The 16,673-nt window shown below is 34.3% G+C and overlaps 2 protein-coding genes across 3 annotated transcripts; one reads left to right on the top strand and one right to left on the bottom strand.

The window, feature by feature from the left end:
• Nucleotides 1-410: 410 nt before the first annotated feature.
• Nucleotides 411-4,942, top strand: LOC105434044 (zinc finger HIT domain-containing protein 3). Its single transcript, XM_011649614.3, has 4 exons — nt 411-521; nt 839-1,006; nt 3,996-4,190; nt 4,400-4,942. Exons 3-4 carry the CDS (start codon nt 4,117-4,119, stop codon nt 4,734-4,736), a joined length of 411 nt encoding a protein of 136 aa, XP_011647916.2. The 5' UTR covers nt 411-521; nt 839-1,006; nt 3,996-4,116; the 3' UTR covers nt 4,737-4,942.
• LOC105434151 (beta-glucuronidase) lies at nt 4,864-16,001 on the bottom strand. 2 transcript variants are annotated; one of them, XM_089083040.1, is made up of 12 exons: nt 15,546-16,001; nt 15,251-15,375; nt 10,953-11,144; nt 10,507-10,605; nt 9,668-9,844; nt 8,935-9,167; nt 7,549-7,828; nt 7,069-7,343; nt 6,675-6,936; nt 6,171-6,359; nt 5,701-5,839; nt 4,864-5,383 (listed from the first exon to the last, which is right to left on the bottom strand). In XM_089083040.1, the coding sequence occupies exons 2-12, from the start codon at nt 15,332-15,334 to the stop codon at nt 5,202-5,204; spliced, it is 2,112 nt and encodes a 703-aa protein (XP_088939166.1). In that variant the 5' UTR covers nt 15,335-15,375; nt 15,546-16,001; the 3' UTR covers nt 4,864-5,201. The 2 variants fall into 2 exon arrangements, with proteins under 2 accessions (XP_088939166.1, XP_088939167.1); XM_089083041.1 differs by lacking the exons at nt 15,251-15,375; nt 15,546-16,001 and adding an exon at nt 11,818-11,914.
• Between the last annotated feature and the right edge of the window lie 672 nt (nt 16,002-16,673).

Raw genomic sequence — 16,673 nt, 5'->3', positions numbered from 1 at the left:
TTACTGTATCGCGGACCGTAACGCGGCATACCGGAACCGGTAAGTGGGTCACTGTCATGTGCCGACCGCGTGTCCGGTCGCGGCGGTCGCGGATCGACGACCGACGTTTCGGAATCGCGAGAGCGACTTTGGAATCCGCGAATCCAAAAGAAGTCGACGACACGGCGATCTGGAAGGAACTGGCCCCGCGACGAAACGGTGCACCGTCGATTCCTGCCGGCTCGGCTTGGGGCTCCAGCTCTTTCCTCCTCCTGCTGCTGCTGTTACTTACTGCTGCCGCCGATCCGCGATCATCGCCGACGTCATCGTACGCGATCATCGCGACTGTCGCCGCCGCCACCACCGCCCCTGCCACCGCCGCCGCCGCCGCCGCCGCCGCCGCCGCCGCCGCTGCCGCCGCCGCTACTCCGCCATATGACGTCATCGCCGGATGCTGTCATCGTATCCGCGGTCGCTCTGAGATGAGATCTCCTCAAGTGTGCGAGTCATCTCGAGGAGTTCCGTTCGAGCTTCCGTCAGACGTAATTATATACATGTCTTCTTTACGTAGAGCTTTTTTTAAATTTTTCATCCCAGCAAAGAAAGGAGGGATGTATTAACAGAAATCATTTTGTGTAGCTCCGAAATTCTTGCAAGTTATCTTTATCTACAGTCTGTTATCTGAAAGTTTTATCGACTTTAGTAGGAAATCATTATTTCGTCAATTTAAGTATATTGAAAACCGAAATAATTTTTAGCCGTATTAGCCGTATTGAAGATAATCGCGAATGATAAATTTCTATTTGTAATAAAAATTTGATTATATTAATTATATGCTATTTTATTATATAATCGTCAGGCTTTTATACCGTGCACGAAGTAATCTGAAATCTGAGACACGTACAATCGCGATTCGGCACGACCACCTGGAGGAGGATTTCCTGGCGCTGGGTCATCGCATTCTCTTGTCGTCACAGATGGAAAGAAGAGGAAGAGGATGAGGTTGACGCACCGCGACCTCCTCAAGGTAAACCCGCATGCCATCTTCGGGCACGAGCTCGCTTTTATCATTCGTATTGCGATTTATGCAGTCAATTAACAGTGTCGAGTCGTCGTCGTCGGTTGCTCATCAAACACGGTCAATCACCTTCATGGTGAAAGCTAACTTTATTAATTAACAGTTAATTCACAGAAATCCTCGACTAAAAGAACAGAATAGGCAAGAGGACAATCTCTCAAAGAGAATATATGTCAAAGTTGATTACAAAGTAGTTCAATTACAAACCCACAAAAATTATTCGGTTCTTTTCTTCGGTGATAAGAATTAATCTGTTGAAGCTCCGTTGATCTACCGTACCGTTTGTTTATCTGAGTTTCGAGATCGGCACCTGAGACTCTCGTGCGCGATGTTCGGACTTTCGCGCGGAAATTATTTTAGAATCTCTTCGAGATCCCAAAGGATTATATTCGCGTGGAACACGTGCCGCGCCGCGTCAATGCCCCCCCTGGAACGAGGCCTCAGTGAATGAACGGCTGACTCGGATTTTACGCGGCAGAATGTTCGCGAGTAAGACTCCAATGGCAAGATCACATAATTTATATATTAGCTAAATGAACTACGAGTCGGGGAATCGTTTACAAGCCGCTTATTTCCGACGCGCACATTTTAAGTTTAACTATAGCGATTTAATAATTAATTTACAGTTTGACTCGCTTAAAAATTCCGAGAGGTCACTCTCACTCGGAATGTCGATCGCATCCACGAAATGAAGCGAGCATTCTTCATAGAAATTATATTAATTAATTTCTTTCAAATAATGTCAATAACTATTTCGTTCGCCAAGTTGATTAGAGGAGACCTTGAACTTGCGTCTGTGCTTCTGATTTAAATCCGTTGTTGAGTTACACCGGCTCGTTACCGGTCTACCGTATCAGGCCGAGCCGACGTCACGGCGAGCGAAGGTATTCCGGACGTCGCCGTCGCGGGATCGTCGGTTAACCTGGCCCAGAAACCGAGCCGGAACTGTCCGTGGAATCAATGACCTTGGGCGCGCGAGCTCTACTCATGGCCACCAACCTCGGGAGGAAAGTTTCAGAGCTTTCAACGACGACGACCTCGTCGATTTTAGTCTTTTGTCAATACTTGTTGTTAATACTTCGAGCCTCTTCGTGAATTCTTTAGAAACTTTGATATGAGAAACTTTGATAATTTACAGACATTACAGGAAACCAAATTTGCCTTCAACACAGTTCAAAATAAATTCTGCCTCAACTTAATTGAACTTTACACACTGGACATAATTTAACATAAATTTACAAGTTTTTTTCTAAGGTGCCATGTTAAATAAATAAGTTTCTTTTTGAGACTTATTTAATCAGGTGTGAAGCTCACGGAGACTCTGCATTTCAGAAGAAAATTTTTATTTGATGTTTCTTAGATTAATCGTTCTGTAGAATTATTCTGAAATTCTAGAATAGCAATCACGATTAACGCTATTGTTTGTTGAAAACAATTGTGTTTATTGAAATAACTTTTTAAGGATGTTTATATTAATCGAAATGTTCAAAATTATATTGATAAGTTGGAAACGTTGGTGTTGTACTTGGATATATATGCCGTATAAATAATTAAATATAACATAATTAAAAATATTATTTTATACTTAAATATTGTAAATAATAGACATTTTATTATATACTTATAGATTATTTTATATATTATTTTTTTAAAGTTACGACTTTACACTTAATGCGACTTAAAAATGAACAATGCATATTATCGCACAAGAAATTACATATTGATAAATTATAAAATTGTATATGCGATATTAACATATCAATTTGAAAATATTCAGATTATGCAGAAATAAAGCAAATCTTCTAGGTGTTTTATTCGCGTTAAAACGGGAATCGCGTTGCGAAGCGAAATGGCATTTCCCGTCGTCGTTCAAGAAGAAAATTTCGCTCGGTCGAGGACAAAAATTCGAATCGCGTTTACGCCGAAACGGGATCCGTTTCTCGCGCTCCGATAAAATCGGTAAGGCGAGATTCGATTCTCGCGTGACGTGAAATGAAATCACGTCGGAATCGCGCGTGTTCGATTGACGCACCGTGTCCGGCACGCGCGTGACGTACGTACGTACTCTCGCGCCGCAAGAATGCGAAATTTCCATCGCTATCCGCCACGAGATCGCGTTTAGAGATCCAGGCCAGTTCCGCCTCCTCCTCCTCCTGTTCCTCCTCTTCCTTCTCCTTCTCCTTCTCAAAATCGACATCGTCCTGTTCCGTAATTTCTCTCCCTGCGATGCTTATACGAACGCGAATTCCGGACGTTACTTTTCTAACGCCACTGATTTCAATTACGCGAAAGTTGCCCGATTTTCGGAGATTGTCTGATAAACATTTCCGGACTATTCGAAATTCATTAAACTTCCATGAAAAGTTTCTTGTCAAACTGAAGCGCATTATAACGATGACGAGTAACGGGGAAATGAAAATATAGAACAAAATTGTTTAAGTAATAATTGAAGGTTAAGCAAAAAGTAATTGAACTTCAAAAAAAATTAAATTCTCAAAACTCTCTCAAGTATTTTAAAAAATACTCAAGACACAATTTTTTTAGCTGATTATTTTCTTGTTTGCAAAAATCGTTTTCTTATTATTGAATTAATTCTATTTTGAAGCAAAGAAAATTTCAAAATAAATTTAATTCAATAATAATTCTTGATTAGCAAATAACTGATTTTTGATTAATAAAATTAATCAAAAATTTTTTAAGACTCCTTTTAACTCCTTTTGTATAATGATCTATTTTTTAAAAAAAGAAGGATATATATAAAAAATATGTAACATCAATTTCATATATATTTTTAGATGTAAAAAAATGTTTGCGAGATACGTCGCTTATTAAAACTTCTGTCTTTGAAGTATCGTAATTAATAATACAAACCATTCTTGATTAAAAATAGAAATTACACGTGCAGAACTTTAAATTTATTTCCTTCATTGATTTGCAGATGACGCCCTATGCGTGAAAATGCTCGCGGATCACGTGATCGTGTAAATGCTCTCGTGACACGTGCTTGCATTTTGACATTTTTGTGAATCAAACAATCTACTTATCAAACTAATTAAATCATGCCAATTAAATGTTGTTGCGTTTGCGAGAAGAAAGATGCTGCTTATAAATGTCCGAAATGCAAGAAACCTTAGTAAGTATAATTGTTGATTGTATCTTTTAGAGGTTATGCTTTCTACAAATAACACAAAATATTTTGCATGAATTTCATATGTTTAAGAAAAAATTGTTATGCTTCAGTTTTCATACTTTAACAAACAATGTGATTATTATATTTCAAGTTAATTCAATCAATAGTGCATATCTTTTATGTATATCTAATTAAGTCAACGTTTGTTTCAGTTGTTCCATAGAATGTTGCAAAGAGCATAAAACTCAACCTTGTGAATCTCCAATATTACTTGAAGAGTCCAAAGAAAATAAAAATGTTAGTACACAGAAGTATGAATTTCCAACGGAAGATACAGTGCCTATAGAGAAGTTGCAGCAATTGCGTCACAGCAAGGAACTTAAAGAATGCCTTCAATATCCTCAATTGCGTGACATCATGAAGGGAATTTTGAATAGTTCAAATCCTACTGAAGCGATAGCATTAGCTATGAAAGAACCCATTTTCACGGAAATGGCCGATGCCTGTCTAAAGATTGTAGAACCACCAGACGAGGCCAAGCCATACTAATAAATAATTTCTAAGCTTATATTATTGTTGCGTATAATAAGGCTGTGATGTTAAAGAAAAATGTAATACTTATTTAGTATAATTTATAAATGTATTCAGCAAACTATAAAAATGTCGAGGCAGGAAAAAGTCTGTTTTTTTTTATATTTAAAATATGTATATTGTAAGAATACACGGAATATAAAAATTCACAAATTACCGAATAATGCGAAGATATTATACAACATTCTTTTTTCCATGTGAACGAGTCTTAAATGAATAAATGAAGGAGTTGTATGTTTTGTGGGATAAATGATTTTATGAGAGAATATGCGTACATTAGGTGAATAATTCTATGTTAAGTTATCGGTGCAACTTTTACATATCGAGGTACAAAACGAACAGGATGTAATTTCTTATTGTCAAGAATTAAGACTTTTTGTTAAGCAATTTTCGCATTCTAATCTCTCCTCTTTCTTTTTTCGGTCAAAGTTCCCAGTGTTGGGAATGATAGGCCGAAATGTAATTCTCAACGTCTTCCGGTATCTGTGCACCGTCTAATTCGGCTGCAAGAGCATGGTATCTCCTCCTAACATGATGAGCTGCCATTTTCGGCTGTCTATCTCTCGTGAAAATTCCTTTTTTATTACCACCCACTCTGATAAACGCTGCAATGCACAAATATTAGCAAATATTTATTTATTGAGAAATCTTTTTTTGTCAATTATTTGAAATCTAATTGAGTAATTTATTTGAGTAATATCTCTCTTAAATTAAGAAAATTATTCTTGTAAATTAAAGTTATTGATTTGATCGATTAGAAATAAATTAGTTTTTTCGATTATAATTATACATAGAAATAATAAAAAGGATGTACGAGTTTTATTGTGAGATCGATTCATGACAGAGCAAATTTTTGCAACATTAAATTGTTAAGGAGGAAGAAATATAATAATGAATGAATATGATTGTATTTAATACTTACTTTGCGCAGTGCGGAAATCGGCGAAGTTCCAGATGAATTCGCCAATAAAGAAGCCTTCGCGTCGCAATCGATCGAAAGCTACGAAATGTTTGGAAAATAATTCCTTCTGGTATTCCTCACTCCATATGTATTCTGGTAGCTGCAAATAGTTTATAAGAAAAAAATAATATAGAGAATTGATTTAAACATTCTAAATTAAATAATTGCATTGCTATAATAAGATAAAAGTTTACGTAGTTGAACGTAGTGGATTTTAATTGTTTTTTTCATTTTTATTCTTTTTTTCATTTTGTTATTCTTTACACCCATTCTTTTGTTATAATTATTTCATATTTACAGATTTTCTTTATATTCTTCATTCTATATATTATTTCTGGAGTTTATTTCTATTTTTTACTTTTTATTTTTATAACACGATAAAAACACAATGTATATAAAAAGATAACTTTCGCAATTATATTGAGTTTTACCTCGTGGAGTCCGGGCATAGTATCGGCCCCATATTCGGATATAAGTACCGGCTTGTTATATCTTCTATGCCAGGCTTCGGCTTCCCCTTGAACCCTGTCAATAATCATATCCATTCTACCAGGGTTGCTGTACCAGGCGTTATAACGATTGAAGCTGATCACGTCGAGAAACTGACCGACTCTGTCTTCCTAAAATTTACAAGTCTATCAGCAACTTTCATGTTACAAATGATTCGATAAAAACTGAAAAGCTTTTGCAAATTAAGAATTACAATCAATTAAACAAATTGAAATTGTATTAAAATATAACTTTCACTTTATTAAAATACAATTTCAATTTCAGATTTAATTATGAAAGATTTGAAAAAACTCTCTCTTTTTCTCTCTTTTTTCAGAGAATATTGAGCGAAAATTTCATGCTTTTTGTGAAATGCAAATTAGAATCATTTATTTTTTAATTTGTATATATTATTTTTTAATACATTTATTTATGAGCAACGTCACCTGCACTCCACGAGCCATAGCGATGGTGACTGGCCTAGTGGGATCGATCGCTTTGGTGTGATGGGCGATCTGCTTGAAGTACTCCTCAGCCTGGGGCAATTGGGTCCTCGGTTCGTTGGCTAAGGACCACATGATCACGGAGGGTCGATTTTTGTCCCTGCGAATGAGCTCCGATAACGAGTCCTTATGGCGCGAGAGTAATGACGGCGAAAAGTTTTCCGTGTCGACGGAAGGACACTCGTCGATCACGAGGAAACCCAGTCTTCAACAAAATTCAGTCAAACAAAATTTAACAAAGTAGAAATAAAACATAACAGAGCGAAATACATATATAAGAAAAGCGGAAGTTAAATAATAAATAATTGTTCTGGCGTCAGAAAAATTGTTCCGGTACCTGTCGGCCATGTCGAGGACCTCATCGCTGTAAGGGTAGTGACTGGTTCTGTAGGCATTAGCACCGACCCATTGAAGCAGTTCGTGATCTCTGACAGCAGTAACGAGGTCAAAACCACGTCCTCTGATAATCGAGTCCTCGTGTCTGCCGAAACCACGCATGTATACTGGTCGATCATTCAACAGGAGACTCGTGTTGGTCCACGCCAGTGTTCTAATGCCAATTGGTAATCGGTAAATGTCCGGTCTGGTGACATTTGCTACCGACAATCTCACCTAAAAAGCGACGAGTCGTTTTGGCGCAAATAGAATTTAAAATAATTCTAAATAATTTATATAGATTAATATTTCAGTCAGTTAAATTTTCCATGTATAATAAAATATTCTTTTTAATTTCTTTCAAACTTTTCCCTTTTTTTTTTTTTTTTCATTATCTTAGAGTTGATTTTGTCTCGAAAAAATTGAAAATCAGATTTTGTACCTCTAAAGTGTATAGATATCCTGGCTTGGGATCCATGCCTCTGGGCCACCAAAGTCTGGCGAGCGGGACCTTCAGGGTGCCGGAGAGGCCGTAAACGGGCTCCTTGATGGCCAAAGCGTGCTCGGCATCGTGCAACGTGACCCTGCAAACAGGTATCTCTCCCTCGCGCAAGCCGGCTGGCTGTACGATATACTTGACGATTCCCATATCGCCGATCAGGCCCGTCCTCACCGTGATGTCCTCGATGTAAACGCGTGGTGCGGTGTACAGCAAAACGGACCTTTGCAAAATATTTCAAGATCACATTTTTCATATATTTTAGATTTAGCATAAAATTTATTATTCAGAAGCAACATATGATAAACATGTTTTCTTTTTTGTTTCAATAAAATCTCGTAAAATCTCAAATACAAAAATCACACAAGTAAAGAATGATTTTAAATTTTATCATTAGAAGGATAATTAAATATTTTGTTAGACTTAGTTTTATAATTATTATTACAAAGAACAGTGTAGAATATATATCATAAAATAATTAATTATCAGAAATATTGTCTAAATCTAATTTATATAACAGTTAAATAAATAGAACACTTTCATAGATATATTTAATTACAAGTATTAATTTTTCTATAAATAAGCCTTTTGTATTATATTTGATTTATATCTTAATAAAAATATGAATCGCCCGTTTGAATCGCCGGAACTACTGTATGATTATTGCAAATTGTCGTATTACATTTGTTTATGTAATTAAAATAGTCTGACTGTTCATTTTTATTCTTCTGCGTCATAAAACCGAAACCTTTTTTCGTAGAATAGCAAAAATCTCGTGAACGTATGACCTCGATTGTCGAGTAACGTATGGAATATTCTTTCTAATTGTTCATTCCACAAAGCCCTTGATAGAGATCTATTTGTGGCGAGTGAAATTTACGTGTCGCTTCAGAGAACTCGAAAGGTCCTTCGTAACGTAATTGCGAGACGCGACAACGCAATTACATCTGTCACGTATTTTTTCTTTATCCGGTAATTGTGTTAAACCTGTATTTTTAAACTAATTCCGCTTTCGAGAAATTGAAGATTTATTTGCAAGAATGAAATTCTTTCCTCTTAATTTATTTATTTTTGAAACAAATTTGTTTTAAATAAACTGAAAGGAATTGAGAAACATCTTTTTTGTACGAATTTGATGTTAATTAAACAAAAAAAAAAAATGAAAGATATAAGTAATGTCAAAAACTATATTGAAATTTTTAATTTCTCTTGTTATTACTTAAAGCTGCAAATGTTATTGGAATTATTTCCAATTGGAAGGTACTAAAGATAAATAGAATTGATCTTTGACTGTTCAATTTATCTCGTCTGAATCAATCGGACTTTTACCTGTGTATACCGGCATAGTTGAAGAAATCAAAAGTATACGTCTGTAAATGTTTGGTGCCGTTGTCAGTGGCCATCTCCACGATTTTGCCCTGAGGCACGCTGGTCTGCAGTAGAGTGTTATCTACGGCAACGGTAATGCGATTCTTGCCGCCGAAGATCAAGTGCGACGAGATCTCCACTTCAAAGGGTAAATGGCCCATTTCGTGATTAGTCACCACATCGCTATTCACCCACTGCATCATCAAAATGCACATAAAGGATTAAGATAATCAGAACATTTGATTACTTGCCTTCTGGATGAGACAACCAGATAAATCTGATTGCATGCATTCTAGTTATGATAATTCAGATACATTCAGTTGCATGCTCTATCGCAGAAGTAACATAATTTTTGATTGTAATATGATAGTGATATTTTATTAATCTAACCAGATTTATTTCTGAAGAATTCAATATATTTTCCGTAACCCTAGTTATAAAGTAAATTTCATATTTTATCTATTAATTTATACAATAAGCTTTAATAATTTATACAATATTCTGTTACAGATTTGGCTGTAAATTTTGCTGTAAATTAATTCAATTTAAAGCGATCTCAAAATTAAATTGATGTACAAAAATTTGGTTCGTATTCTCAAATTATTAAATTTTCGGTAGGTTATACTTTAGATAAATACTTTAAAAAAATTACTTTTAGAATGAAAAATTCGTATGAACATACGTATGTACTTACCACTTGTGCGAGATAGTGGACCGAGCCGAATCTTACGAAAACGCGTTGGTTGCTCCAAGAAGAAGGTACGAAGAAGGTTTTCTGGTACCATACGCCGCCGACATGATCCCTGAGATTTCGCGATGTCGTAATGTCATTGTAGGACGAGGGTACCGGCATCTTCATCATTTCGCCGACCTGTAAAACCGGTCAAGTCTTGAGCGAACGGATCTTCACTAATGACTGAGTAATAACAAATGGACAACGTGCTATTACGCGAGATTATAAAATGCACGTGACTCTTGCGATGCAAACATAACAACATAAAAATTGGTGACCCGAGTTCGCAATAAAAAATAATAAAAGCGAGCAAATAGATAAACAATAATAAAGAATAAAGAAATAAAACAAATAAAAACTTGTAAAAATGATAGACTTTTTTTGTTTTTTTTTTGAATTCCACAAACGTTTTCAGAAAAAATTTACAAATAGGATTTTTAAAAAAATATTTGAAAATGAATTTACTATTATGTATCATATAGCTTGCAAAAAAATATTGAAAACAAAATGTCAATCTTAAGATAAGAGAAAATTTTTATATCAATAATTAATTTAAAGTTTTTCCACAATTTTAATTAATTAAATATTTCTTTTTACTTACATTAATTTTTTAATTATTGAGTTGTTAATCATATTTTTCTTTTGCTATACATTCTTTTTACTCTAACTTGATATATAATAAAAACTTAATTTTTAATATTTATTTGTTCATATCAATATTTATTAATATCAATTTATTGATTTTTATATGTCAATTATTTGTCAATTATTATTTCACATTCAAATCATGAATACGATACCTTTGATAAATCATCGGTGAACCATCGTTCTGTGTAACCTTTTAACGCATCTCCTTCAGGCGACACGACAAAATCCCATAATCCATCAAGCGATCTTACCTATAAAAAAAGAAACAAAGAAGTTAATAACAGTTCAAAGTTTTGCATTCACATTTATTATAAAAATCCTTATCATTTAAATATTATAAAATTGCATAAATTTTTTTTTCAACTTATATTATGTAATACATTTTTTTATTGGAGACGCAGAATTAAAGATATTCAAAATTATTTTTGATAAGTGAGACATAAATGGTGAAAGTCGCGAATTTCTAAACATGAGAATTGATGATGTTTCTTTGAATTGGCAAGTGTGAAAAGATGAGCCGGTTATCTCAGATCCGAGTATTTCAGATTCAGGTTCGAATGGCATTAAAAGATCAACTTGTTGTGATGTCACGTTTTACCTCTCGAGATTCACTTTCTCTGGGATACAGCATACCAGGAAGCGGAGTCGGAAATGCCTCTTCATAAGGCAACGGCGCCTCGATCTTAATCGTCGCGTCAGAGAACTCCGGCGGCGACTCTGGTCCGGACTCGCCGGCCATCGCGCTGCCGATTAACAAGAAGATCAAGTGCCACATCCCTCTGCGACCTTCCTAAACAAACGAATTAGCACCCGTAGCAATTCGTAATTGAGATCTTCAGATTACTGAAATTAAATAAATCTCGAAGCAATTTCACGAAATTAAATTCTAAAAATTAAAGCCAGGCTAATTTAGAAATATTATTTTGTAAAACTTGGGATTAAATATATTTAAAACATAGAGGCTAGCTTGATAAATTTTTCCAGAAAATACAAGTAATATAATTTAAGAAACTGTTGTCAAAATTAAATTTTAATTACTAACTTAATATCACGAAGATTAATTGACTCTTCTTAACGTTGGTGTCCTCGCATTATTTTCTATGAGCGAGCAATTGTGAACACTTGCAGAAAATCGACTTATGACGCAAAAGTTTAAAAGATTGTCTTTCTTACGATTTTATTTAATATTTAATGACTAATAATCAGTGCTTATCGTTTAACCTTATGCTGCGTCACATGCTAGAACTGTCAATCTCATTGCCTATTTCTCCATAACGAATGGCTGTGACCCCCTTTCTTCGCAGCGAATAGACATGATTTGTGACTGAGAAAATAACACGCGATTCTCTCCGAAGATATCTTCAGAAAATTGCTATCGAACGTTAAGACATTCACGAGATCCGGTATATATGTTACACAGTTTACATGACTGTACAACAATATACAACTATGTACATACTTACGTTTACGATGCACCCGAATCGACTAGTCGCGACTGCTGACGGCAGTCAACTGATATTGCGCGAGCTCCTCCGATAAGGAATTAGCAAAATCGTGCATCTGATTAAGAATTCGTGACACGTAATTTTAACGATGTTCTCGCATCGTTCACGCCTTAAAATAATCTTTATCTTTATCTTTCCAACGATACAAGAGATCTTCAAAATCCACTCTTTCATCGCGTAAACATGATAATGATTTATTAGGACGTTATTAGCGAAGCACACGCGAATAAGACAAGGAAATTCAATTTATGATTATTCGAACACAATAGAACGAAATTATTTGCAGCGATTAGAAAAATAACTATCTATTTACAGATAAAGAAATCTGCAAATCAAATTGAATATTAATAGAAAATTAATTTACGATTAGTACACAAAGATATATTGTTATTCGTTCCTGGAATATATGAATTATTTGTGAATTTTGTTACGACATAATTGCGCAACTGTTATCAAAAGTAAGAATACTGATTACTAATAATGCGATGTATAATTTGTTATAACAATTATTTCTTATCTTCTGTCTCGTTGTACAAAAGTTGCATGCGAGCTATTCTGTGACTGCTTATTTTTTTTTCTGTTAATTTTATTTGACATCCACAAAGGGAGGAAGACCAATCTTCTGGCATATTCATCTTTTTATACGAAGAGATTCTAAAGAAGACTCTTCCAGAGTAAACCGCAACAATGACTCGAAAACCACGAAAGAATGAAAAGAATTGCACTGCGCTGCCTGTTTGCTTTAATCTTGAAATCAAATACTTGTAAACGTTTTATAATTTATTAAAAGATTACATCGCAAAAGTGTCAAGTTAAATAAAAAATTAAAATTGTTAGAAAGTAAAATTGATAGAAAATTTTAAATTGTTAGAAGTTAAAACGTAATTAAGAAACTTAAATACTTTTTGCAACTTTTATTAAAATTTATAATTTTTATTACAATAAATTTATAGATTTAAAAAAGAAAAATGTAAAAATGAAAAATGTTTTATATAAGTAATAATTAAACTATTTATTATTAAATAAATTATTAAACTATTTATAGACAGTATATTGTACTCTTAAAAATATCACATTCGGACACACGCTTTGAAAATACTTGAGTAATATTTGAGTAAACATTATAAGTAAATATAAAATGAAGTTTTTTTTTATTTCTGAATAAGTAAAACTTTTTTTGTTGGACAATTGAACGACTCCAGCTTCCCAAACAGTTTCCAATAAAAGATTTTCGTCAGTCCAATAATCAATTTCGCATGACCTTTCGATGAAAGCTAACTGTCGGGCAATGAGCCGGTTGCACCCTACACATATATATGCACACAAACACACTCCGCGAGGTCTCGTTCGCAGCAATATCGGCTTCCTGGCACGGTGCCCTCCTACGAGAGCAGACTTCCCTTCCCAAAGCATCAAATCGTTTCCTCGTGTCGCGCGTATACAGAGATATCACGGCACTGGTGTCCCTAATTCCTCGAATAGCTACTATTGTCCAGGTCTTAACACCCGGTAATAATATCTGACCACTGAGAATTAGAATTTCGTCGCCTAATCGTTTCGAAAATTTATCTCACACGAGAGATTTTCATCCTACAAAATTTATCTTGAAGATTTACGACTAATTGCATTAATTAAACAAATGCTGAAACAGCGTCAAATTTGTTAGTCCTGACACAGGAGGGAAATTAAAATTAACAATTGATCGACGTATCATTACATAACTAATAAAAAAAATTTTTTTTAATTTTTACAGTAACTTTTGATGATAAAAAAAATATAAAATGAATAAAATAAATAATGTAAATTAAATTTAAACGAGTCTTGTAATACGTACGTTGAATATAAAATTGCTTTTGACTGTCCCTCATTGTTTAAGGATTTAATCATCTATTGCTGCGTTCGTTATTGATAAAGTTTCTAAATGTGGCCTCGTTTGTTCGCGATTTCTCTCTAGTCGCGATTTGCGCGACTATGGCTAATTCGTGGACCCAATTTCGCGTGCAGAGATAATTGATCCGCGAAAGCCGGGAAGCTTTAAAATAAATGATCCCACAGGCACTCTCCCGTATACGCATTTTCGTAACACCCGCGGCGTTGAATTTATTAACACCGATATATTCATATCGAGCGCAGCCAAGTGTAAGAGACGCGATTACGAGAGATGATAATGGTGCAGAATAATGATATAACGATGCTGATATTCTATCGTTACAGAATAGCCTGGATTGCATACCTCATACGGTTCTTTTAGAATTTTCTAAGTGCATAAGATTACAATTGCAAAGCCAGAAAAATATCAAATATAAATACAAATGTAAGATATTACAGTTTCATTATATTTCGTGAAGTTCTGGAATGTGTTTTTTTTTTTTTTTTAATGATCACCATGAGCATCAATCGATTTTTTGCGTTTAAGATATGCAGAAAATTGCGTCAAATGGCATCTGGAAAATAAAGTATTGTCCAGCCATCGGAATCATGGATTTTGGATGAAAATTCGAAAACGGGTTGCCGACAAATCGTCGCGAATTTATCGTTCCCCAACATTGGAAACGGAGAGACAGATTTTTAAATTGCAAAAACGGGATACGTCGATAAACATAGGACGTTGACAAAACTCCCGATTAATCTATTCGTACAAACATGTACCGTTATTTCTAAAGAGGTGGTGATATCTGAGTTATAATTTAAAAACAAATAGAATTTATCTTCAAGTGAGTATTATATTACAAAATGTACCGAGTGATAACAAGATACAAGCTCGATATGGTGATGGTGATGGAAAAATCCATGATTGTGATATCTTTGGCGCTAATCGAACAAGCGGACATTATATTTTATTAATTATTATAGATTACGTGTCATTAAAGATAAGTGCAATTGTCATAAATATAAACAAAACACGAATGCCAATCTTTCATGCATCTATAGAGATTAAGATAAGATTAAGAAATGTATATAATTATTAAGCATTACGTAAATTTATCGATTAAATTTTTTATTAATAGATTTCTACTTATTAATTTTTTTATTTATCTTACGATTGTGATTGATACGCATAGTGAAGAGTGTGAAGAGTGGAAAGAATTTGATCAAAATATCTAAAAACTTTTATTAAAATTTTTAATAAAATTCTTTAGATATTTTAATAAAAATAAAAATTTTTATAAAAATTTAATCACATATAGATCTAAAAGTAATTTTGTTGTTATTAAAAATTATTATGTAAGACGTTTAAGTAAAGTAATAATATTACAAAAGTTTTTGATATTCTAGCTATCAATTTGAATGTCCTACATAATTCTTTTGATAGTCCAACAAAATTATTTTCAAATCTGTATTTAGTCAAATTTTTAGGCAATTCAATAAAACTGTTCTTTCTCTAACAAACCTTGCAGCGTTCGCCACGTTCTATCGCGAGTTTGGTCACAGTATCTGGAGAAAAGTTGCCAAAGAATGAAGTAAATCTTGTCATCTTGGTATGTCCAAAAAATGTTAAATAAATGTTAAATAAATCTATAAATAAATCAGAATATAAATTCTTCTTTCTCCTTTCAGAACGTTTCTTTTTTTCGTTTCTTCTTTCTCAATTCTTGCGTCTTTCTTTTCTTATTTACAATTCGACCTTGCCTTGACTTGAAACAGCCTTTTTCTCTTTTTTACATTAGTACTTTGTATTTATTTACTTGACTCTAGCACTTAGTTTCTCATATTGAATTCCCATAAATTTTTCTCTCATACACTCGCACCGAAGCTATTTCATTCTCCGCAATGCAATTCTTTTTCCTCGCATTTATTATATCTGATGCCGCGTTTATGTCCACAACCGATCAGCCTATAATATCCAGCTAGAACTAACGTAACGTTAATTTAGTCAATATCATTGGAATATATTAGAAACGACAAGGACGGAGACAATTGCCGTTAATTGCTCGGAAATCAATCGCTCCGCGGACACACTCGCGTCATTCGCCATCGATTATCGAGCTACGCGTCAAATTTTCTCTTTTAGCCTGGATCATAGCTGGAGACACCGAGTGTGTTTGAATCCGCGCATTAATCCGGAGACTGGGCACCGTCGACGAGCAACACTCGAGCCTGAGCCTCGGGCTCGTCGAGCGTGACTACTCCGCTTCGCTCGGCATCGAACGCAGCGGAGGCCCGCAGGAAGCCGACCCAAAAATCTCGCTCCTCTCTTCGCTTCCTCGTGCTCTCCTATTTTCCCGCTCTCGTCGACGTCGTCGTCGCCATTGGCGAAGAAATAAAAGAAATAATCACGGAGGGTAGATATGCGAGATGCTATCCTTAAAAAGTAAAAAAATACTTAGCTCGGCTTATTATGTTATTTGTTTAATATAAAAAAAGGTTATTATTAAAGTCCTGAGATTGCGAAGAGTCTTAGACTTAGATCCTGTAACGATCCTAATCCATTTATGTTTTTAATATGTTTTTTTTTTGTTTTGGATATACTTATAATTGAAGTTTAAATAAATTATTTGTAGAATCTTTTTTCTTTTTCTTCTTTAATTTATATTTTTATATTTAATTAATATTTTAACATCGTTTAGTTTAACATCGTGCTTTGCGTTTTAACATGCATCGCAAAGTTTTATCTCATTTTAAATGGAACCATTGTTGTTTGCCGTGTTAAATTATACGTGTGATTGTCGTTGTCACGATTTCTCGCACGTGCTTCGCATTCTTTCAAGTTGGTACTATTATCGTTTGTAAAGGCGAATTATTTTGCTTTTTTTTTTACAAAATTATTACCAGAAAATAAAACAAGAGAATAATATTGCATTTATTATTTTATC

Source organism: Pogonomyrmex barbatus, unplaced genomic scaffold (genome assembly GCF_055798465.1).
Source record: "Pogonomyrmex barbatus isolate J1 unplaced genomic scaffold, ASM5579846v1 scaffold7, whole genome shotgun sequence".
Taxonomy (NCBI): Eukaryota; Metazoa; Arthropoda; class Insecta; order Hymenoptera; family Formicidae; genus Pogonomyrmex; species Pogonomyrmex barbatus.
The sequence above is the reverse complement of the archived record's forward strand: the minus strand, read 5'-3'. Positions and strand labels throughout refer to the sequence as shown.

What these genes read in the sequence shown, in the direction of transcription:
- LOC105434151 (XM_089083040.1), bottom strand. Translation starts at nt 15,334, where the DNA reads ATGACAAGATTTACTTCATTCTTTGGCAACTTTTCTCCAGATACTGTG. An exon ending in GATATCTATACACTTTAGAG is followed by an intron (nt 7,344 to 7,548) that starts GTACAAAATCTG and finishes GTCGCTTTTTAG; the next exon opens with GTGAGATTGTCGGTAGCAAA. An exon ending in CTATGGCTCGTGGAGTGCAG is followed by an intron (nt 6,360 to 6,674) that starts GTGACGTTGCTC and finishes TGTAAATTTTAG; the next exon opens with GAAGACAGAGTCGGTCAGTT.
- LOC105434044 (XM_011649614.3), top strand. Translation starts at nt 4,117, where the DNA reads ATGCCAATTAAATGTTGTTGCGTTTGCGAGAAGAAAGATGCTGCTTAT. An exon ending in CCGAAATGCAAGAAACCTTA is followed by an intron (nt 4,191 to 4,399) that starts GTAAGTATAATT and finishes CGTTTGTTTCAG; the next exon opens with TTGTTCCATAGAATGTTGCA.